Source organism: Eptesicus fuscus, chromosome 17 (assembly GCF_027574615.1).
Source record: "Eptesicus fuscus isolate TK198812 chromosome 17, DD_ASM_mEF_20220401, whole genome shotgun sequence".
Classification (NCBI taxonomy): domain Eukaryota; kingdom Metazoa; phylum Chordata; class Mammalia; order Chiroptera; family Vespertilionidae; genus Eptesicus; species Eptesicus fuscus.
In genome coordinates, this window is record NC_072489.1 from 52,411,336 (window position 1) to 52,433,749 (window position 22,414).

At 51.5% G+C, this 22,414-nt stretch overlaps 1 protein-coding gene across 1 annotated transcript in view; it reads right to left on the reverse strand.

The window, feature by feature from the left end:
- The window catches only part of ABLIM1 (actin binding LIM protein 1), a 185,328-nt gene that overhangs the window by 70,963 nt on the left and 91,951 nt on the right, over positions 1 to 22,414 (reverse strand). The window contains exons 5-6 of the mRNA XM_028149531.2: positions 13,207 to 13,333; positions 11,761 to 11,854 (exon numbers count right to left, since the gene is read on the reverse strand). Coding sequence (XP_028005332.2) covers positions 11,761 to 11,854; positions 13,207 to 13,333 — 221 coding nt within the window. The remainder of the gene's footprint in view (positions 1 to 11,760; positions 11,855 to 13,206; positions 13,334 to 22,414) is intronic.

The following is a 22,414-nucleotide window of genomic DNA, read 5'->3' on the forward strand; positions in this document are numbered from 1 at the left end:
CCAACCACAGACCCCCTTTCCCTGCACCCTTAAAAGATCCCTTTGGTAGTCCCTCAGCATTAACAGCTGCTGGGGTGGGGATTGGATTTCTCCTTTTGAAAAAAAAAATAATAATACGCAGAACAGCCTCTGTGGACAGGACACAGGTTACAGACACGTGAGCTTCTTACAGACCAAGCTCCTAGGTGGTCTTTCTATGGGAACCACTGACGTTCATTTGTTTATTTATTAACTACTGAGCAGCCAACATGGGCAGGTGCTGTGCCCCATCCTGGGGATAAGGCAGACCTAACATACCAGCCTTCTCTGCACTCATGGGTCTTGGGTCTACTGAATGGCGGGGGGGGCGGGGGGAGGGGAGAGGGAGGAGAGTTTTAATGATTAGGAAATGCGTCTAAGACAGTGATCGGCAAACTCATTGGTCAACAGAGCCAAATATCAACAGTACAACGATTGAAATTTCTTTGGAGAGCCACATTTTTTAAACTTAAACTTCTTCTAACGCCACTTCTTCAAAATAGATTCGCCCAGGCCGTGGTATTTTGTGGAAGAGCCACATTTAAGGGGCCAAAGAGCCGCATGTGGCTCGCGGGCCGCGGTTTGCCGACCACTGGTCTAAGAGACACATGGTGTATGATGCGTTGGTGCCTCCACGTAGAGGCAAAAGGAAGGTTTGCTTCCCCAAAGCAGAAAACACAACTTTGGTAACACCGTAGGCCAGTCCGACCCTATCACCAAGAATGGATCCAACAAGTAGAGGCGTTTCCCAAAATGTCCGGCCAGTGCCAAGTGCCACCCTCTGCCCGACCAGGCTTGGGAAGTACCCCCTAGAGCAGGGGTCGCCAGCCGGTGGCCTGCGGACCACGGGTGGTCTGTGAGGTCCGAAAGGTTGGCGACGGCTGCCCTAGAGAGCGGCCTGTCCCCTGCTGTTTGGGTGGCAGCTCCGAAAGGCACAGCGCTCAGTACAACGTGCCACGTTCTTGGAGAATCACCATGAAACGTAATACAGATAACGTGTTGGTGAGAACTATTGTATGAGGCCGTGACTGTCCACGGAAAGCTATAATGGGCGCATGGGGCCACCAAAAGAAGGGGAACTAAGCAAAACTGGCTGTTCCGATGTTTTGTACCAGTATTTGTCTGCTACAGCTTTATTCATGTTGTAAGCTGTTAGCGTAGCAGCAGCCTATACTAAAGATGTGAGATAATTTTTAAGTGGAAAAAATTCCAACCATTTGACTTTATTGTCATCTGTGAGTTGGAGAAAGGCTGTGGCTCTTCTATTTCATTGACAAAGTGAGACCCAATTCCTAGACAATCAGAAAGTTGGAGACGCACTGGTAGAGTGGGGGATGGAAAAAAGAAATGAAAGCACTCAGCTGCAGATTCCAGGAGAAAAAAAAAAATCAAACAGGTGTGTGGGCCCACGTGTACTCAAAGCCCACCTATCAAGAAACCTGTATTTGCAGACCTGAGAAGTTATGGGGAATTATTTGCTTTATAAAATGGGCTATGAAGTGAGCTGTGTGTTTTTTAAACAGCACATTCCTGGGATGCACTTAAGATAGGATTCAGCGTAGAGAAAGAAGTCTGATTACTATCCAGCCAAGGCACCGGATCAAATCAGGCCCGTGAAGGGCCCTGAGGGGAGAGGCCGAGAGCGGAGTGTATATCCAGAACAGCGCTGAACTCCTGCTCCCCGCCCAGCCCCGTGTCATTTCAAACCAAAACAAAACAAAATAAAAGCCAAAATGGTCAAGGCAACATGTGTCCTATCTCGGTTCTTTGCCACAACCACCCTCCCTGGGGTTTAGCCGCCCCCCTCAGCCCCTGCCCCCAGCCCTCTCTTCCTCCTCCACAGCAGGAGGCCTCAAAAGTGGGTTTTTTATAGCAGTGGTTCTGAACCTGGAGGTGGGGGTGGGGGGGACGGGTCTTGCCCCACAGGAACAATTGGCAAGCCTGGAGACACTTTTGGTTGTCACAACTGGGGAGGGAGTGTAGTCCCCCACAAAGAAACACCCCATCCAAATGCCAATGGTGCCAAGAAACCATTGAGGAGGCAAGATCCTGATCGTCCCTCTTGGAAGTTGGGGTGCAAATACTGAGTACTGGGGACTGTTCCGTCCTTTTTTTTTTTTTTTAATAAAGTTGTGTGTGTGTGTGTGTGTGTGTGTGTGTGTGTGTGTATTGACTGATTGATTTCAGAGAGGAAGGAAGAGGGAGAGAGAGATAGAAACATCCATGATGAGAAAGAATCATTGATTGGCTACCTCCTGCAAGTCCCCCACTGGGAATGGAGCCCACAACCCAGGCATATGCCCTTCACCAGAATCGAACCCGGGACCTTTCAGTTCACAGGCCGGTGCTCTATCCACTGAGCCAAACCGGCTAGGGCTGTTCCATCCTTTTAAATGAGCTACTGTTTAGCTGGAGGGGAAAACCCGCAGATCTCGGTTGTCATGATATGCTCTTCCTTGAACCAGCTGGATACGCCACTGGTGCAAGGGTTAAAGTCACTGACACATGAAAATGCCCGGGAGACCCACTTGAAAACATTTGGTGCAAACATGCATTCAAAGTGCCGTAAAGAGCCGCTAGGCAAAGCCTCACACTTAAGTCTTCAAAAGCCTTCTGGAGAGTAATTTATACCAATGAGCCGTGGCAAATTCACCTATTCTGTAAGTCCATCTTGACTCAACAAGCCTTCTGATCCACTCTAGAATGGCAACAATTGTATTGTAATTAGTTATTTTCGCTGGCTTGTCAGAACCTGTTGGGGTAATCTAAATAACTTCACATCCTCTTAACATTCCTCAGGAGGCTGCCCGGGAGAAACCAGGCTCAATTGTCTTCCAAATCCCAGGGCCCCTTAGGTGAGAGATGAAGAGCCCAAGGCGATCGCACTCCTGCTGGGTTTTGGTTACTCACTTTCCTTTTTTTAAACTTTCCCAAACCATAAATCTATTTCTTTCACAGTTGAGATGATTTTTCTTGGCTCCCTTCCTTCTTCAGTGCTAGCATAGCACACTTTAAAACTCTTTTTTCTAAAACAAAAACAAAAACCAACAACCACTTTATAGTGTGGTTTGATTAATATCTAGGTTTTTAGAAAAAACAAAAACGAGTTTCATTTTCAAGGCAAGGATCTCTAGATTTCTCTCATTTCCTGCCCAAAGATGGTCAAAGAAGCAACCATCAGCCTCTTTCAACCTGTGAAATATGAATAGCACCCAAACGTTTTTGCTTCCTCATTTTCATTCATGGGAACGTCTCAAAGAAAAAAGTCACACACATTTATAGTGACAGAGAAACATACTCAATTCCTCAAGCCACTTTTACCACCAAACGCCCCTAAAAAAAATGACTCTCAAGCCCTTTCATTGCCAAAAATGAATTCCACAGAGACCTACAGACAACACAAAGCCGATCTTGAAACCATCCCCTCCTCGCAGCCTCGGCGGGCGGGCAGCAGCCGGAGAGAACAGGCATTGTTTAAAAAGTCTCTAAACTCTCCCTCTCCGTCCAACAGCCCGCCTTTCCCGCTCTCTCCCCTCGTCCCGCATCAGTGGAAACGAGCTCTGGCGTTCCTGTTGGTGCCGCAAGAGGAACGGAAAGTGTGAGTGAAAAGCATCCCAGGCCCCTGCAAGTGGCTTCTGTCGCCAGCACCGGGCCGACCACATCTGGAGGAGCCAGGGGTCCCGGGATTCGCCCAGGAAGCCGGGAGTCTCACATCGTCCCCGCCAAGCAAGGCGCCTGGTGCAAGGCCAGCTTTACCTGATGCCAGGGCTCCTTCTCCTTCTGCTCCTGGGCTGTGCTGAGCAGGGAACTCCTGAGGGCTTCACCCCCAAGTCACGCCCGGCCGCCTGGGGCTCCCCGCCCGCCTGGGTTCCAGGACGGCCCCTCTGTACGTGCCTCTCTGCAGAGACACACGCCAGGAAGGGAGCAGAGGGGGGCAGGCGCCTCCTCTCCCCTCCTCTCCTCTGCTCTCCTCCCCGCACTCAGGAACTAGTGCAGCGCACCAGCCACCCCTGCGGGCCAGTCCATCTCGCCCCGAAGGAGGGGGGTAGGTTTCCGTTTTTTACACGCAGGTGGGGAAAGTACCATTTCACCTCCGCTCCCAGGACTCTGACAGTCATGTCCCCGAGGCAGAGGCTCGAAGCGGAACCACAGCCTTTGGCTTTTGAAGTTTCTTTCTCGGGCTGGAGACATGGGAAGGTGCAGCGCTGAGCGCGGCTATCAGGGCCGGCAGCCGCCTCCAAGCCACTCGCTGCCTGAGGCCCACGCGAGGAGCCCTGGACGGCAGTGGAATGAAAAGGAGTGCACCGCGGTTTGTGGTGGTTTTTCTGCATTTTCCTACGCATACATTTTTTTTAAAAAATATATGTTTTTATTGATTTCAGAGAGGAAGGGAGAGGGAGAGAGAGAGATAGAAACGTCAATGATGAGAGAGAATCATTGATCAGCTGCCTCCTGCACGCAACCCGGGTAGGTGCCCTGACCAGGAATCGAACTGTGACCCCCCCTGGTTCATAGGTCGACGCTCAACCACTGAGCCACACCGGCTGGGCCATTCAGAGCTTTTTGAGGGAAATGTGACCCCAGGAAGATTGTGTATCAAGCGTCCATGATTCCTATCGTTGGTACACTTTGCATTTCGCTCTTTTATTGCAGCAGAAAAGGTATCCGATAGCGACATTCCAGACACTTCGCCACACCCATCACCTCATTGTCAACTAGACCATCCCGCAGAAATCCCAGATGAAACAGCGGCCAAAGGCGAGGTCACAGGCTCTTCACATATGTGAACAGAGAGGAGCCGGCACCCCCGCCCGCGACGGCACAGAGCTTTCCCAGGCGCCCCTTTCTGAGGACGAGGGCGAGGTTCTGTGCGAACGGTTGCAAATTTTAAGGAAACTAAAGTGACTTAGGGAAAATTTTTATGGAGATTATTTGCCCATAAAGATCAACTAATAAAAAGACCCTGTGTGTGTGTGTGTGTGTGTGTGTGTGTGTGTGTGTGTAAACTTTCCAAACTGGTTTGGAAGCAATCCCAAACATCGCTGAAGAAAGGTTAAGGTTTTTAACAGCAAAGCTTGGCTTCTCCAATGAAGAGGAAGCGACTGGATTGCACAGCAGGAGTAATGACAGGGGGAAGCTACATTTCTAGGGCATCGCTCTTCCGAGGCGTCAGAAGCCTCCACGCATGGGCCTTTGCCACACACTTGCAAGGCCAGACTCCCCAAGTGTCATCTGTCGGCTCGGCCCACTTCCCACCCAGCACCAGGATGGCCCAGAGTAGGGCGCCATGCTGAATGCAGATTCTGCCCTAGCCGGTGTGGCCCAGTGGGTAGAGCGTAGGCCTGCAGACCAAAGCGTCCCAGGTTTGATTCTAATCAAGGGCATGTACTGGGTCGCAGGCTCCTCTCCAGCCCGGGGCCCTGGTCAGGGTGCATGCAGGCGGCAACCAATCGATGTGCTTCTCTCACATCAGTGTTTCTCTCTGTCTTTCCCTCTCTCTTCCACTCTCTCTAAAAAAAAAAAATCAATGGAAAAATATCTTTGGTTGAGGATTTTAAAATGCAGATTCCCAGGCCCCGGGCTGGACCCCTGACTCCTAATCTCTGGGTGAGGCCTGGGCATCCATCCGTTAAACAAGAGATCCACAGGAGGCTCAGGCACAGTTGTTCGAGGACCCCAGCCTTGCACGGTGAAGCCCAGGCAGCTGGGACTGTGCCGTCCACCTCCGTAATCCCAGAACGCTGCCTCCTGGTCGGGACATTAGCAGGCGGCCTGCTACTTGTCAGAAGGCAGGGGGGTCCCGCCTTACAAAGGAGAAAGGGACAGTCAGGGGGCTCCCGGTCTCCGGGCTAGAATCGAGCTCATGGCCCCCCCTGGACTCCATCCTCTCGCTTCTCTCCGATATTTGCAATATCAGCTCCTTTTCAGATTTTATTTATTTAACTGCCTCTATGTCTTCCGGGATGGGGAGAAAGAAGATGGTTCATGTGCAAATTTACCAAGCAAGCCCCCAAATTCGTGAGCTTCTCAAAAAAACAGGCCCCGCATCACTACCCTGTGGAGTCAGGAGATTCCAGGAACCCGCCTGCTAGCCAGGCCAGGCCTTGGTGGGCATTAATGAGCGCCCTTTCCCGTCCTTCTGACAGTCCATCGCATGGACGTGATTTGGGGAGAGAAAGTGAGGAGGAAAGAACCAAAGGATGGGCACGGGTTTCTGTCTGAGGTGATGGGCATGTTCTAAAGTTGGGGTGTGTGATGACGTGGCACTGCTGTGTCAATTCACTGAAGACCACTGAACCGCACACTTAGCCCGGGTGAATTGCCAGCTATGGAACCAGAGGTGTCACTAATCACAGGGGTAGCTGGTTCAAGTCTGTGCCAACAGGACTCAGTGCTACAGGCGGGAGCCGACATAGGAGTGTTACAGTCCGCACAAGCCGAGAGACCTTTCACCATCATCTGAAAAACTAAAGTCCCAGCCCGGCTGGCGTGGCTCAGTGGTTGAGTGCCAACCTATGAACCAAGAGGTCGCGGTTCGATTCCCGGTCATGGCACATGCCTGGGTTGCAGGCTTGATCCCCAGTGTAGGGCATGCAGGAGGCAGCCAATCAATGATTCTCTCTCGTCATTGATGTTTCTGTCTCTCTCTCTCTCTTCCTCTCTGAAATCTATAAAAATATATTTTTAAAAAATACTAAAAGCCCATCTGGGCATGACACAGAACAATTAAACAGAGCAGCACGAATCCTCCAGGAGTTCAAACTGGCACCGATGCTGCTCGGGTGGACGTGTAAGGTGGGCACTGACGGCGGGAGAAAGCTTGTGGCATTTGTGTCCCACGTGAGTGACAGGAAGAGGTATTCAGTCAGGTAGTGAGAATTTATGCCCCAAGAGTACGTGGAATCTTTAATAATTCTGGCTCAAGGCCATGGCAAAAACTCATTGCCGGGGGCGGGGGTATTATTCATGAACACATCTGTATGTAGCAGCTGCTAGGTGCCCAGTAAAAAGTAACAGGAAATTCTTGCTGAAACAATGGCAGATTGAGTTCATGGGCATAAATGCATGTGACTGTCTAAAGTTACGGGAGGTGCGTGGAGAATTTTCAAACCAAAGCGTCGACACGTCTAGTAGCATGGATGTTAACTTGTGCACCTGAAATAATCACATATAACTGGCCCGACTCCTTCTTTCAGACAGGAAGTTCAAAATACTGTGCTTTTTAAAAATATCTATTTTTACTGATTTCAGAGAGGAAGGGAGAGGGAGTTAGAGAGGAACATCAATGATGAGAGAATCATTGATGGGCTGCTTCCTGCAGGCCCCACACCAGGGACTGAGCCCGCAACCCAGGCATGTGCCCTGACTGGGAATCGAACCACGACCTCCCAGCTCAGAGGTGGATGCTCAACCACTGAGCCATGCCGACCGGGCAAAATATTGGGGTTTTACAAAATCTGTTTCTTCATTTATAAATGAAGGAAGTGAAAAAAATTTCATGAGGCCCTGTATGTCAGGCACTATCTCAGACAACTCACTTATCTCATTCAGGCCTTTAAGAGGTGAGTATTGCCCTGGCCGGTTTGGCTCAGTGGATAGAGTGTCGGCCTGCGGACTGAGGGGTCCCAGGTTCAATTCCGGTCAAGGGCATGTACGTTGGTTGCGGGCACATCCCCAGTAGGAGGTGTGCAGGAGGCAGCTGATCGATGTTTCTCTCTCATCAATGTTTCTAACTCTCTATCCCTCTCCCTTCCTCTCTGTAAAAAAAAGCAATAAAAAATATATATATTTTTAAAAGAGGTATTATTATCCACATTTCACAGAGGAGGGTGCTGCGAGTTGAGCCACCCACTAATCGTTACTCAGCTCCGAGTGTAGCTACTGGAATCAAATCCCGGTGTGCCTGGCTATATCTAATGTTTCCTACTAACCGCTCTTCGCTCCCTCCCACCTCACCTAAGGCCTCTCCAAGCTCCAAAATTCCAGATTCTATCTGTTTCCAAGATGCCTGCAGCTCTGAGTTTTGCTGAAGAGCCATGGAGATCGCGTACAAACAGTTTTCCTTTGTAAGTGGCCTTATGGGGTTGGACTCACTGCCCGGCTCATTTCCGCGGCACTGGATGGGCACCAGCCTCGCCCGCCCGCCCTCCTGCCTAGCTGGCCAAGTCTAAGCAGGCCCATCTGCCGGATTGGCATCAGAACGTCCCTCCGAGGCGGGAAGCCGTGAGGTCCAGGAAGCAAGCACACTCAGGTGGAAAACGAGAGAGCAGCAAGCCTGTTCCGCGTGGGACAGATCTCGGCCTGTGGACCGGGGGACCCACCGCTCCCGTGTCCCCTGGGGCAGCTCCCGGGCCTCGGGGACCGTTTCACCTCAGAAATGTCCCCAGGGAAGTGGAAGGAGGCACGAAGTCCACCGAGCACAGCGAGAAGGGGAAGAGCGTGGTTCGTCTTCACGCACGTGGGTGACGATCCTGGCACTGCATGTATGTGACACGCACAGAACGAGGCCGGAGCTGTCATCAGCCTGTCCTTTGCAGATCACATCTTGGATGGTGACAGAAAGGTTATATGTCATGTGCGTGCCAAGGATAACCCATGCTTCTTCTCACAAGGTCTTGGCCCAGAACAAGACCAGCGCCGCGAACTTAGAACACCTTCAGCAGAGGAAGCGGGGGGGGGGGGGGGGTTGGGCCACCCAGGTGCAGCCTGAGCTAGGTTCAGGGACATCAGCAGCATCTGCCCCCGGGCTTTAGGAAAGAGTAAAACCGAGCCACCTTCAGAGAATCCAGGAAAAGGACTCGGTGGGATCGTGTTGTGATTCTGTTTCCTACCAGCCAGGAGTCCAGCAGGAGGGGGCGAAAGAGAGTCCGAATCCAGCCGTTTCATCCATCCTTTCATCCATCGTTTCCCAGGTAACAGATAAAGGCGGGACAGGGCCGTCCGAGGGATGAACGGAAAGGCATTCAACGGGCAGGAGGATCTGCCAGGGGCTATGCTGCAGGGCCTGTCCCTTACGTGGGGTGGTACCCAAGTCGTTACTGACATCACCCCACGTTCGTTCCTCCCCGGAGAGCACACGGGCACAGTAAACACCACACCGCGAGACACGTGCTGCCAGCCTTTTGGGAGGGACAGGAGGCCTGGTTTCCTGGGTGTGGTGACTGGAGGAAGAAGGGGGAGGAGAAGCCTACGAGACCGGAGCAAGCAGAGCTGAGCCCCCTCCGGCCTCCGGGTCAGAGCGCAGACAGCACGGCTTCCCTTTGTCTCTGAGCCAAGCGCTCACCCAGGAGGCAGGTGCCCGCTCAGCGAGGCACCTTCTGCGGAGGGGGCCGCGCTGCCCGGGGAGCCCGTGGCTGAGAACATTTGTCTAGAAGGAATCCGTGCAGAGCTGCATAAACACGGAGTCCCCGCGGGACGCGAATTGTGCAAGAGACAGAGAGACGAAGAGTTGTCCGCCCTGCGTCAGCCGAGGGAAGGGCCAAGAGTGAGGGAGAGGACGCGGGGCAGCCATTTCCCTTTACCCGCAAGATCTCTGTTTCCAGTTTGACATTTGCTCCCCCCTCCCTCTCCTGTGCCGCCTTCATTTTGGAACGATTGTGCTGCGGTTCTTCTTTCTTCATGAGGTTGGCAGGTAGCAACCTACACCCCAGAGAGGCAGATTCCCGGAATCAGAGACCCCCTAGGACCATCCACCAAAGACGGAAGGAAATGCATATCAAAGAGAAGCTCTCTGACATCCACTGAGATCTGTGAACTTAGTCTGAAGTGTCAGGAGCTTCCTGTACCATCCGGCTGCTAAAGCAGAAGGCGGGAGGGGGGAGGGCTGGAGGGAGGAGGAAGGCTGCTTCAGAGAGGAGCTTAGAGGTGGAGATGGAGACAGGAGGTCTAGTGGCAAACCCCAGGATCTCCCGCTCATTTGCTTCTGAGCTTCTTCCTTAGGAGGCAGGTTCTATACAGCACCACAACAACCCTGCACCGATAAGTTAGTTACCATAAGCCTTGAAAATGTGCCATTGACAGTAAGATCTCTCTAAAAAGAGAATCGTGTAAAAAACAAGACTGAAAGCAAGCTCATGATCGATAAGCCCTCAGCTCAAGCGGATGCTATAGGCTGAGTGTTACGTGCCAGTTTCCAGAAAATCGCCCCCCAACTCCAGGCGACCACTAGCCTGCTTCCTGTCCCTATGGATTCACTTACTCTGGGTATTCCCTCTAAATGGGAGCATACAGCAGGAGGCCTTTTGTGACGGCTTCTCCCACTTAGCAGGTTTTCAAGAGTGGTCATGTTGTACCCTGTGCAGAAATCTCTCTTTCTAATATGTCATCGTCTGTATATATACATTTATGGACACTCATCCCCCGACACTTGGGCTGTTCCCATCTGGCTGTTGCGAACAGAGCGCTGTGAACATGGGTGCGCATGGATTTGAGTCCTCTCATCCATTCTTCATACCAAAATCTGATTCAATCACATGATGCGTCAGCCGCAATCACTTCAAACTCCTGAATGTGACCCCCGGCACCTCCACGCCGGCCCCTCCCCACTCTTCAGCATCATCGCACACCTGCACTCCTGCCCAACTGGCCTTCTGTTTCTTGCCCCTGCTGTGCTTTTGGTCTTCACCTCTGAGCCTCCGCAGAGGCTGTTCCCTCCTCCTGGAACACCCTTCCCCTGGGTGAGAGGCAGCTGATCTCCCAAATCCAACTGGCTGCACTAGCTCCCAGCACAGAGCCAACGCTGGCCCCTCGTATTTTATGGACAGAGAGGCACCTCAGAGCTCGCTGTGGGGTGAGGAGGGCCACGCTGGCCCTGGCAGGGAAATCCCGCAGAACCTGCCCAGAGACAACGTGGGGGCCTCTCCTCGGATTGACATCTCTGAGCCACGCCCTGCTGGGAAGTTTGAGTATGTGGATTCAGGGCCCTGGTGTCTGCCCAGGACCAGGCGGTCGCCTTCCCAGCTGCTCCGCACACATGCTCCACCCTGCACTGTGGGCCGGCTATGAGGCAATCGTTGCTTTTCCCGTCACAACTGGTCAACACCCACAGGCCTGTGCACAGTGAGGTGGCTCCGCAGACGGCTCCAGCTCCAGGGGAGCGCGGCCCAGCCCAGAGGCAGAGGCTGGTGGCTGCTGAGACAGCAGGAAGCTCACGGGGCGGGGCGGGGAGGGGGGCGGGCGTGAGCCAGTCACACCTGAACCCACAGGCTTCAGCTCAGCCCGGGCCTCGGGGCGCCTGGGCCACACAGGATGTGGACTTCTCAGGGCGGGGAAGTCACCTTCCATCCACCCTTCCTTCTCTCAGCTTCAGTTCTGAGCCTCCGCTCCCTGAGTGCGTGCACGCTCATATGCAAGAGCACCCACGTCATGCGCACTCCCAGGTGTACGTGCACGGGACACTCCCACACATGCACATGCAAAAGCACACGTGTATCTACACCTATACACGCGTATACACACGTAGACACGTGGCTCTAACATGCTCACCTCCTCTTCTCTGATTTCTAAACATAGTCTAATACACAGCCCTCCCTTCCACATACTGGTAATTCCTAACAGGCCCTTGGTCATGCTTTCCTTCCCTTCAATTCTCCATCGTTCCCATGTCCACATGAACACTGAGCAGAAACGGCCTGTGAAGACACTCAACACGTGCATTCTCTAAGAGGCTGGTCATCTACAACCTTCTCTCCTCCACCCGTGAGGGAAAAGGGAAAAGCAGAGGGCAGCCCGCCCGTCACTCACCTCCAAGACCTTGCCCGTGATGAACTGGTGGCAGGCTTCACATTTCACCCCGAAGAGCCCCTGGTAGTCCTTTTCGCAGTACGGGGCGCCGTCCCTGCGGGACGAGAGAGTGCTCAGCGCCCGCCCGAGGAGGCCCCGGCGGGGCGGCCCCGGAACCACGCGTCTCTGGGGCCTGGCACAGACGGTGGGAGGCTGTTTCTCTCCCGCCCAGCGTCCCTGTGCCTGGAGCTCAGACACGAGCAGGACCCGCGAAGCCAAGCGATCCAGAGACAGAGCTGTGGTCCCGCGGGCCACACAGAGACCACGGCCACGTCACCAAGTGCTCCCCAGTGCCCGTCCCTCGAGGGTCTCAGGCTCACTAGCCGAGCCCTGGCACCGTTCTCGGCCACCGCCAGCCAGATGGGCTCAGATGTGGTCTCAGCGCTCCCCGCTCTGGAGGCCCTGACCTGCCTCCCGACCCCGCTCCTCCTCGTGCTCACACGCAGCCTCCGCCTCCAGGAGGCCCAGGCCTTCTCGTCCAGCCCCCCACAACCACCGTGGCTTCCCCAGCGCACAGTGGAGGTGGCACTGCGTGGCCTGTGGCGGAGGTGCCGTGTGGCCACGGCCCCGCAGCCCTCTGTGTGCATTTGAGAGCTGAGCATCTTCCTCTTCTCACTTCCGCTCTGCGTCAGAGTCACCTCTGGGGGTTCCCACAGGTCAGCCCAGACCTACAGAGTTAGGTTTTTGGAAGGTGGGGCCCAAACTACTTTTTGTTTGTTTTGCTAGATTCTTAGGTTAAATTCATTTGATGTTTTTGAATAGCTGATATATTCGCCCAGTTGGAAGATATTTTTTAAAGCATAAAAAAGGTATATAAGGGAAAATTTCCCCCTCATTGCCACTGTCTCCCCCAACCCCAAGCCCAGTCTTTCTTCCTTAACGCAAAAGGTAACCATTGTAACTGTAACTAGTTTCTCGGGCTGCATGAAAACCAAACAAACAGAAACCTGGACTTCATCTGCTGTAGCTGTTATCCACACCAGCCTGACTACACGAACCCGTTCCCTGAGGAGCTATTGTGTGCATTGGTCCTAATGTGGGTTTTGGGGGGAAGGCTGGGGTGTCTACAAATACATTCAAGACCTGGAAGGAGCACAAAGGTTTGTTAGTGCCAAAATGGGGGGGGAGAGGGGAACCTAGCGAAGGTAAAATGACCGAATGCTTCATTGGTCACAACATATTGCATCAGCGTCGTTCATCGCTAAATCAGGCAATGCTGAACATCTCGTTACATTTATAGACGGCAAACTACGGCAAATGCAGAGGAATACAATTCCTTGTGCCAGTTTTACAGCCAAAAGTCCCTGTGGATTGTGGGGTGTGAATGTCTGTCATTATGGCCTGTGGGTCGGGGTGGGGCCCCCGGAGCAGGAGCGAGAGGGGCCCCCCAGGCCGAGCCGCACTTACTTGCTGATGTACTCGCCGGTGAGGACCTTCCCGCAGGACTTGCACTTAAAGCACCCCAAGTGCCACTGCTGTTCCAGCGCCAGCAGCGCCTGCCCGTTCTTGATGTCCCTTCCGCAGCCGGCACAGTCTGCAAGAAAGCAGCCAGATGTCACCCCATGCAGCCAGGTGTGCTACACGCCAGCACTCGGGCCAGCTCTGAACCCGTGTGTCCCCATCACACACTCAATAAACATTTGCTTAAGCACCGGTTCGCTCTGCGCTCGCCCTGCACAGTCTGTCTCGCGGGCCCCATCCTCATGCGGCGTGGACGCTCCATGAACCACGGAGGATCCAGGGGATGGAAGTCCTCCATCCTGCATTTCCTCGGAGGTTACTGAAGCCCCCTCTGAGCTCCTGCTGGCCCAGAGACGACTTAACTACAGGGTCCAGGCCGTGACCTGGGGAAAGCTCTCCTGGGCCTTTAGTCATTGAGGGCGCGTGGGAGCCGCAGAGCCCCCCAGGCTGGGTGCCCCGCTTGGCACCATCACGTGGTTCCCAGAACGCCGCTCGGAAGTCTCACTTCTGCAAACGGGACTCTTCTGCCTTGTCAACCTAAACCAGACCCTCCACGCTTTGTCATCATCAATTAACCGGCTCTTAATTCCTCAGCTTTCAATTCTCCCGGGCAGACTCCGAGAAGCAGGTCACGGAGAGAGTTTCTTCATGGTCAAGAGCGTGGGCCCCGGAATGAGCCGGTTCTGTGCCCCGCTCATGGCCTTGTTGGCTAGTTCCGTGGTCCAGGCTGGCTCTCCCGCGTTCTTTTTATAAAATATATTTTTATTGATGTCAGAGAGGAAGGGAGAGGGAGAGAGGGATAGAAAAATCAGTGATGGGAGAGAATCGTTGATCAGCTGCCTCCTGCATGCCCCACCCTGGGGATCTGCCCTGACTCGGAATCGAACCGTGACCTCCTGGTTCATAGGTTGACACTTAACCACTGAGCCACACCGGCCGGGCTCTCCCGCTTTCTAAGCCTCGGTTTGCTCGGGCAGAAGCCGGGATGTTGTTAGTGCTTTGCTCCAGCCTCCGAGGAGGAGTCCTCCCGTGATGGATTCAGCACGGTGGTTGGCATGCAGGAAGTGGCTCTCTAAAACATTTGCTATTAGTATAATTTCCATGATTATCCTGGTTATTAAATCATTTTCAGAGAAGTCGAGCCTTTAAAAGAACCCAGAAGAATGTAAATTGGTGCATCCTTTTTAGAAGCAACTTAAACATCTCCGGACATTTAAAACCACTGTGCCCAAGGCAGTGACAGGAAGCGCTGTGGGCAGGCTGGCCAAAATGTCCCCATGAGCGCAGGAACAGCACCCCGGAATAAAGCAATGTCCAGGCAAGGCCCCGGGTGCACAGACGGCTAAACACCCCCCTCTCCTGACCACATCCTCGGAGGCTGCTCATGTACTAAGGACACTCCTAACCACCTCAACTCTCTCCTCCCAGAAAAAGAAGATGCCCAGTCACGGACCTGCTCCTGCTTCCTGACAACACACACCCAGAGCTGCTCCCCTCCCTGAACCCTCCCTAAGGTGCCCCGCACAAGCACAAATCCTAGAAAGACTCCAAATACCGTCCCCGGGTGTTGTCTCCCTGGCTGTAGTTTAAGTAAACCTGACTTCTCTTCCTTCCTTCCTTCCTTCCTTCCTCCCTCCCTCCCTCCTTCCTTCCTTCCCTCCCTCCTTCCTTCCCTCCCTCCTTCCTTCCTCCCTCTGTCCCTCCCTCCCTCCATCCCTCCCTCTCTTCCTCCCTCCCTCCCTCCTTCCTTCCTTCCTTTTTTTTTTTTGACTACAGATATGTAGAATTTCTAGTGATCTCTGGTCAGTAGGTAATAATGTGCCTTTAAACCCAGCAATTTCATGTCTAAGATTTCATTCTACAAATAAATTTGCAAAAGTGTATGTGTGTGTTCCCTGAAGAATACATAGGCATTCCCTGAAGAATTTTTGTAACAACAAAACTGAAAATAGCCTAAATGGATATTAATGAGGGACCAGGAAATTCATTATAATATAGTCAATAATGGAATACAGTGTGCTGTTAAGAAGAATGAGGTCGATTTGCTGTGGGCATGGAAAGATGTCCAAAATTGAATAAGTAAACAAAGCAAGCTGTAGAACAGTATGCATAGCATCAGCTCATTAATAGAAAAATTGTTAAAAAATATGTGTATATTTGCACACATGCTTGTATATGAACAGAACACTTCTTTTTAAAAAAAACCATAAGAAATCTAAAGACACTTCCCTCAGTGATGGAGAACTTTACTTTTTATGTCACAGCCTCTATGTTGTTTATTTTTTTGCCATGAGAATGTAAAAAAAAAAAAAAGTAAATAAATATTTATAAAGTTAAAAACATATCTGCTCTATGTTTAAATATTTCAGATTAGAATCTCTTTACATATAGCTTATTATAAGCTGTGTATCATATGGTCACAGAGCATTACATATTTTTTTAAAAGCTGGGGTTTATTATTATCCCAGCATCTCACCAAAAATCTTACAAATTAGATCTCACATCTAGTGGTTTATTTATAAAGATAAAAACAGAAGACTATAATGTGTATTCATAAATACCGTTTTTAAAGGTTAGGAACACAGTATGTACCCAAGATGAATTGGTAATTTTTAATGCAAGTTGAACTCCAATTTTCCATTATTCTGGTTAGATCATTCCCACTAGGTGGCAGTAAAGATTTAAAATAATAAGGAAGGCTCTGGTTGATTATTTTTTTTTTTAGAAAATAAACTTTAGAGATGGCTTTTCAATTCTACAGCTGAAGACAATTGGGCTGAGAGTTTACCTACAGAGCTGTTCGAGGTCTCCCCCTGCACAGAGCTGAGGTCTAGGGAGATGGAAGATGCGGATGGTAAGAACATGGGCTGTGGAATTAGGGAGATTTGGAAACTAACCTGGGAAAACTACTCTCTCTGAACTCTCACTTCTTCAGCTGGGAAATGCTGACGTACTTCCTAGATTGCTCTGAGGGGAGAGACCCTGCCTGGTAAAATGCTTTGCATCACACTCAGAACTCTTGGCACAGGCTGGGCGTTCGATGTGGTTCCTCTTTTCATAATAGGGGCAGACCTGGGGCTAAAAGCCAGGTTTCTTTCTTTAAAAAAAAAATATATATATATATATATAATTGATTTTTTACAGAGAGGAAGGGAGAGGGATAGAGAGTCAGAAACATCGATGAGAGAGAAACATCGATCAGCTGCCTCCTGCACACCTCCTACTGGGGATATGCCTGCAACCAAGGTACATGCCCTTGACTGGAATCAAACCTGGGACCCTTGAGTCCGCAGGCCGACGCTCTATCCACTGAGCCAAACCGGACAGGCGAAAGCCAGGTTTCTTGACTCTAAGTCTTGCTGTCCTTACAAACACACTTACGCCCAGATGTCCCAAAGCTCTGAGCCCACCTGAGAGCAACAACAACCTCCCTGACCATCCTGCACTGAGGGCTGCCGATGAACCAGGCACTGTGTGAGGGCTGTGTGCCATGCATACTTCACAGTCATTTAGTCCCAGTGCCTGGCAGTCTGGAAGCTTCCGGCTCACAGGGGGTGTGCTGTGCTTCTCAGATCCTCCGCGTCCTGCAGCGTCCCATGGAGGGCAGATTTCCTGTGGCTGATTTTCAGAATGGCTTACAGAGAAGTAGTCACCGGTTGCTGAATGCCTAGAGCCAGGCAGCTGGGAAGAAGGCTGGGCTGGAAGAAGAGGCTGCAATGAGCCTCTGCACCCCAAACCTTAAGACAGAAATCAAGCAAATCAGCCAAGACCACCTCCTACGAAGGAGAATCTGGCCGCCCGGCTGATGCTAAGGATTCTGGTGTTGCTCAGGCGTTGCCCGTGCATGCCTCTCTGGACCAAACCAACCATCTTCTCCGCGGAAGCCTGGTGTCAAGGGGGGAAATGGGAGGAGATGCAGGGACAAGAAGATTCGTGCTGGACTGTTCACCCCTCCGCGCGCCTTCCAACGAGGCTTCTTTATAAGAACAACACGTCCCGCTCTCTAGCCGCATGCTTTTCAGCTGTTGAGAAAATTGTTTCCACATCACTGAAGCAGCTGCCGATAAATATAGAAAGCTGGTGATTGGCGCGGGAATGGCGGCCCACGCCAGGAATAGGTGAGTACGGGGCAGCGACAAGGAAACCAAACCCTCTAGCCACTCGCCAGTATCCTATCAAGGACGAATCATCACCAGATGCGAGGGAAGAAAAACCCAGCCGCAGCCTTAAACACCACACAGTCGCTGCCAGCCTTTCATTCTCCACACCAGGAGCCAAGAGGAGAGCTGGGACTCGGCTGCTCACGGCCAAGTTAAACCGGCATCCAAGCCCGCACCTGGCTCCGTGTTCCTATCATTTTGCTCAAAAGCGATAACTGGCCCTGATCATAGGGACCCTGCCAGTCTCCTGGCTCCTTTAACGTATCATTTGTTTGTTTGTTTGGTTTGCTTTTTACATAGGGCCGTGGACACCTGGGCTGCAAAGGTATTTAAATTGAAGGACGTGCATGACAAACGGTCTCAGGCAGGAAGCTGTCATCAGCTGGGCAGCACTTACGCCTGAATACCTGTGTTCTGTCGGCCCCCCTAGACTTTCCCTTTGGGGCAGAGTGAGGGCCAGAGGGGTGTCTTGTTCTATGGAGCTGTGCTCTGTGGAGAAGGAGGACACGGAGCTCTAGAAAAGGGGACGGCGTGGTTACCAAGTTCCCACTCATCCCACCTGCCCAGGCCTGCGTGCTGCCGTCACGCCTACTTCCGAAATGAAGGTGGAAACCGCCGTGCAGAGGAAAAGTCTCATTCCCTACTCTGGATCAAAGCTGCCAGATCATGGAAGGCTTTTCCTAGTGTCTTGGAATGTGGGGCTACGGACTTAGAGCCAGAGATGGTGATACACAGTCCATCTGCCAAAGTAGGGTGCTAGGCATCCCTGCCAGACGGACCAGGACAGCAGAGTCTACCTGCCGCTCTCAACCCCTATTACCTCTGGAGCCGGAAATTCAAAGAGGAATAGAGGAGAGTCCGCAGGGAGCCGTCCACACTGCGGGAGTGAGGTGTCCCCTCCCCGCTGCTGTGAAGGGATCAGAGGACCCTGAGAGCAGAGGAGACGGGCTTCCCGCCTCCTACCAAGATGTCTACGAAGTGGGACGCTCAGGCCCAGGGCTGCTATGGGATCCCAGAGGAGCTTGGTGTTAGGTTCTTGGGACGAAAGGACTGGGGGTGGTCCTGGAGTTGGAAGCCTTCAGGAACAGCAAGTCTGGAGCCTGTGGAATCTGGGAATCTGCAAGGCAGGAAGCCTGCTGGAGCGCCCCCTGCTGGCAGGCTAAGGAGAAGACAGAGTGGCAGCGGTGTGGGTGTCCGCTGTCTGGCTCACTGGAGATGCCTGTGGGTGCTGTGGCTGGTACCCACGCCCGAGCATCCTGAACGCACACCCGAGAAAGCTGCCTGGCAGGGCTGGGGACCTCATTAGTAAGTGGCAATGAGGAGACCGGAAGGAGCAGGGCCTGAGCTGGGAAGCGGGGAGGGGATTTGCTATAACAAGGGAGCCAGAAACGGCTTGCTTTTGCCAAGGAATTCAAAACCCACCCCCTGAAAGATGTCTCCAGAGAGTGTCAGCTAAAGAGCCTGCCGCCAGCTTTACAACACTGTTTCCCTTCTTCCGTGAAACCTCCCCCCCTGGCCTGGACCCAAAGGGCCCATAAGCGGTACAGGAAGGGGTAGAAGAAGAGGCTGTGCCCCCTCCTCACTGCAGGTCTCCAGTTTGGGTTGGTCCTGAGCTGGGGACAGGGTGCAGCTCTGAACCGGATGTGAGAATCGAGTTTTTAACCAGGATGGACTTTTAAGAGCTAAAAGTAACCAGAAAGCTACGGGATCCACCTAAGACAGTGGTCGGCAAACTGCGGCTCTGTTGACTAATGAGTTTGCCGACCACTGCCTTAGGGAAAAACACTTAAAAAACATTTTAATAATGTACTAATGTCTTTAACCTGAAGTCAAAACTTCTGGGTAAGGGTAATGCCTTACGCAGTGGTTGGCAAACTCATTAGTCAACAGAGCGGCAAACCGCGGCTCGTGAGCCGCAGTTTGCTGACCACTGACCTAAGATATTATCAAGGGTAAAGGGAGCTCTGAGAGAGGATAAAATAAGATTCTTCCTTGTTTTGACCCATTCTATACACTAATTGTGCACCGATCCTACATACTAACTGTGAATAAAGACTTTGGAGGCAAAGAGACCCGGAGTCAAATTCCAGCTCTGACATTGAACTAAGGGACCGGGGGCAAGCTAGGCAGCCACTGGACCTCAGTTTCTTCATCCGTAAAATGGGCTGGCGAGACTATGTGCAATCACTGAGCAGAGTGCCAGGCACACGGTAAACACTCAGTGCCTGTGGCTCTCATGGTTGTAACAATCCCATAAATCTTACATTTCCTCTTCCCCCTTCACAAATAACTACAGCCCGCTGTCAGCCTCTGGGAAAGGCATTTTGGTTTCTCCGGTTCCACAATCACCGCCATCAGCATATTAACGCTATTACTGTTGTTGCTACTCAGCTTTTAGCTTGTGAGCGGTCTTGCTCTTCTGTGACCTCAGTCCACTTAGGGCTCCCGCTCACCTGAAACGGCCGGATTACTTGCCTCTTACAGATCACAGGGCACTCGAGAGCCAGAGGGACCCTGAAGACCACCTGATGTACGGGCTCCCTGTTATACTCAGGGACTGAGGCCCAGGGTGGACGTGGGCTTTGCACAGGCCACGGATAAGCAGTGTCCCGTTAACTGCACAGCGGGCAGCTCCGGTCCTCAGGTCACGTGAACCCAGGCCGCTGCAGCTCACCAGGCTGCTCTGGGTTAGACCTCCAATCACAAGCTCACCTCCCCGGTCAGTGCCTCTTCCACTGCCGATGGGCAAATACTGCCGCGATGGAACCTGAACATGAGGTTCCTTTGGGGGTAAAAACCATCTAAGCAGAGAACTATCGTGAAAATCATGGCAATCATAAAGGAACCAGAGAGGGACTTTCCTCGTTCAATTGGTGCCGGCTGAGATACTGAGATGTTTAAAAATGTCCACAGGGATTTTGAGCCAGGTCAGAGTATTTCCTTCCTTTCCTGTAAAACTTAAAAGATTAAGAATAAGTCATATAATCAAGCTTCAGTATTGAAATGGTTGCCCAGGTAAGTTCCAGAAAATGCAAGCATTCCCCGAAATCCTTTTTTTTTTTTTTTTTGTAAGTAAAAAAAGAAAGTCTATTTGTCACCGACAAAGATGAGCACCTGAGTTCATAGCTATACACGTGAACGAAAAATAAATAGAAACGAAATCACTTCAGAGTTAGGTTGGTATTAATAGAAAGTGGAATAAGGCTTTGGAGACCCTATAAAAGATTCAAGTGCTGTCCTTTTAAAGTCCTAATTTTAATAGACTGTTAACTAGAGGCACTTTATGCCTGGCCAGGACTCATTCCGGGGAGCTTTAAGGAAAGCAGAAAACAAATGTAAATTCCACGGCTTGGCTAACTTGAGGTCCTGAATTTAATGACATCGTATCTTGTTACTCCACTGTTCCTCCAGGGCATGGCTTTCCCATTATCTCCTGTGATAAAATGGTGACGCCAGAAGGCTAGAGAAAGCTGCTCTGTCCAAAAGCGAGAGAAAGAAGGGACACAGAGAAGCATGACCTGGACGTGGGTCAGACTCTGCTGGGTTGACAAGCTGCCTTCAACACAGCCTTCAACACGTGTCACCCTCGGACACATGGATTCCTTCACAGCAAGCACTGTTCGGAGGCACACAGTGGCTGCCCACTTTCTAAGGGACAGGTCTTCCTGGTCGGCTGCGTTTACATTGCTTCCTGGGGTCTGGATGTCTGTCGCCACCTGTCCTCACGCTTGAACTGACCGCATGCACCTATGTTACCAGCCTGGCCTTTGTTGTAGGCCCTTCAGTTTGCAACCCCTGGATTAAAAAAAATCCTTATCCTATATAATAAAAGGCTAATATGCAAATCAACCAAATGGCAGAACGACTGGCTGCTATGACACACACTGACCACCAGGGGGCAGATGCTCAATGCAGGAGCTGGCCCCTGGTGGTCAGTGCGCTCTCACAGTCAGAAGCTGGGCTCACGGCTAGCGAGCGCAGCAGCAGTTTCAGAAGCCTCTCCTTCCTCAGAGGCAGCACTAAGGATGTCCCTCAAGGGCTCCCAGACTGCAAGAAGGCGCAGGCCAGGCTGAGGGCCCCCAGACGGGTGCATGAATTTCATGCACTGGGCCTCTAGTGTTTTATAAGAGTTGGCTTAGAGTTTTAACATCTTTAAGGTATAAAGGATCTGGGTTTCTAAAAACCTTTCCTTGACCAAAAAGACCACATCAGTGAGTAGTGATAAGAACATCGATCTAACAAGGGGGTATTGGTGAAGGTTGTTTTCTTTCTTTATCTGGGCCCTTCAATACTGTCAGGTTCCAAAACAGACATGTATGAGCTGACAAACAGTGACTGGCCACAGTCCATTTTTTAAAGTTTTAAATTTATATATATATTTAGAGAGAGAGAGGAAGGGAGAGGAGTGATAGAGAGGTAGAAATATCATTGATCAGCTGCCTCCTGCACGCCCCCTACTGGGGATTGAGCCCGCAGCCTGGGCATGTGCCCTGACCGGCAATGGAATTGGTGACCTCTTGGTTCCTGCATCGATGCTCAACCACTGAGTCACACTGGCCGGGCAAGGCCACAGTCCATTTGGGAACAAAACTGTAAACCAAGTCACTGAAATAAGTCCAAAGATTTATTTATTTATTTCCTTTTTTTTTTGGCATGTCATGGCCAATATCCAGATATGAGGCCACTATAAGAAAGGATAGGGGAAAAAAGAAAAGATAAAGAAAAAATAGGTGGAGGGCAAAAGGAATGTGAAACTGCTAATGTGTTAGGCTAAGCACTTTTCAAGAGTTAGCTTTTAAAAGTCCTTTTTTTAACTTCTGAAATTCTATGCTGTTATTAGCCAAAAAAGCAGTATGACATCACAAGACATATTTTGAGAAGGGGGTAGAGGGGGTCAGAACGTTTCACACAGATGCAATGTATTCGCCACTCTCTGGCAAAGGGGTCTCCATGGTATAAATAATTTATATCTCAAACTCACTGGGAATGGGCCA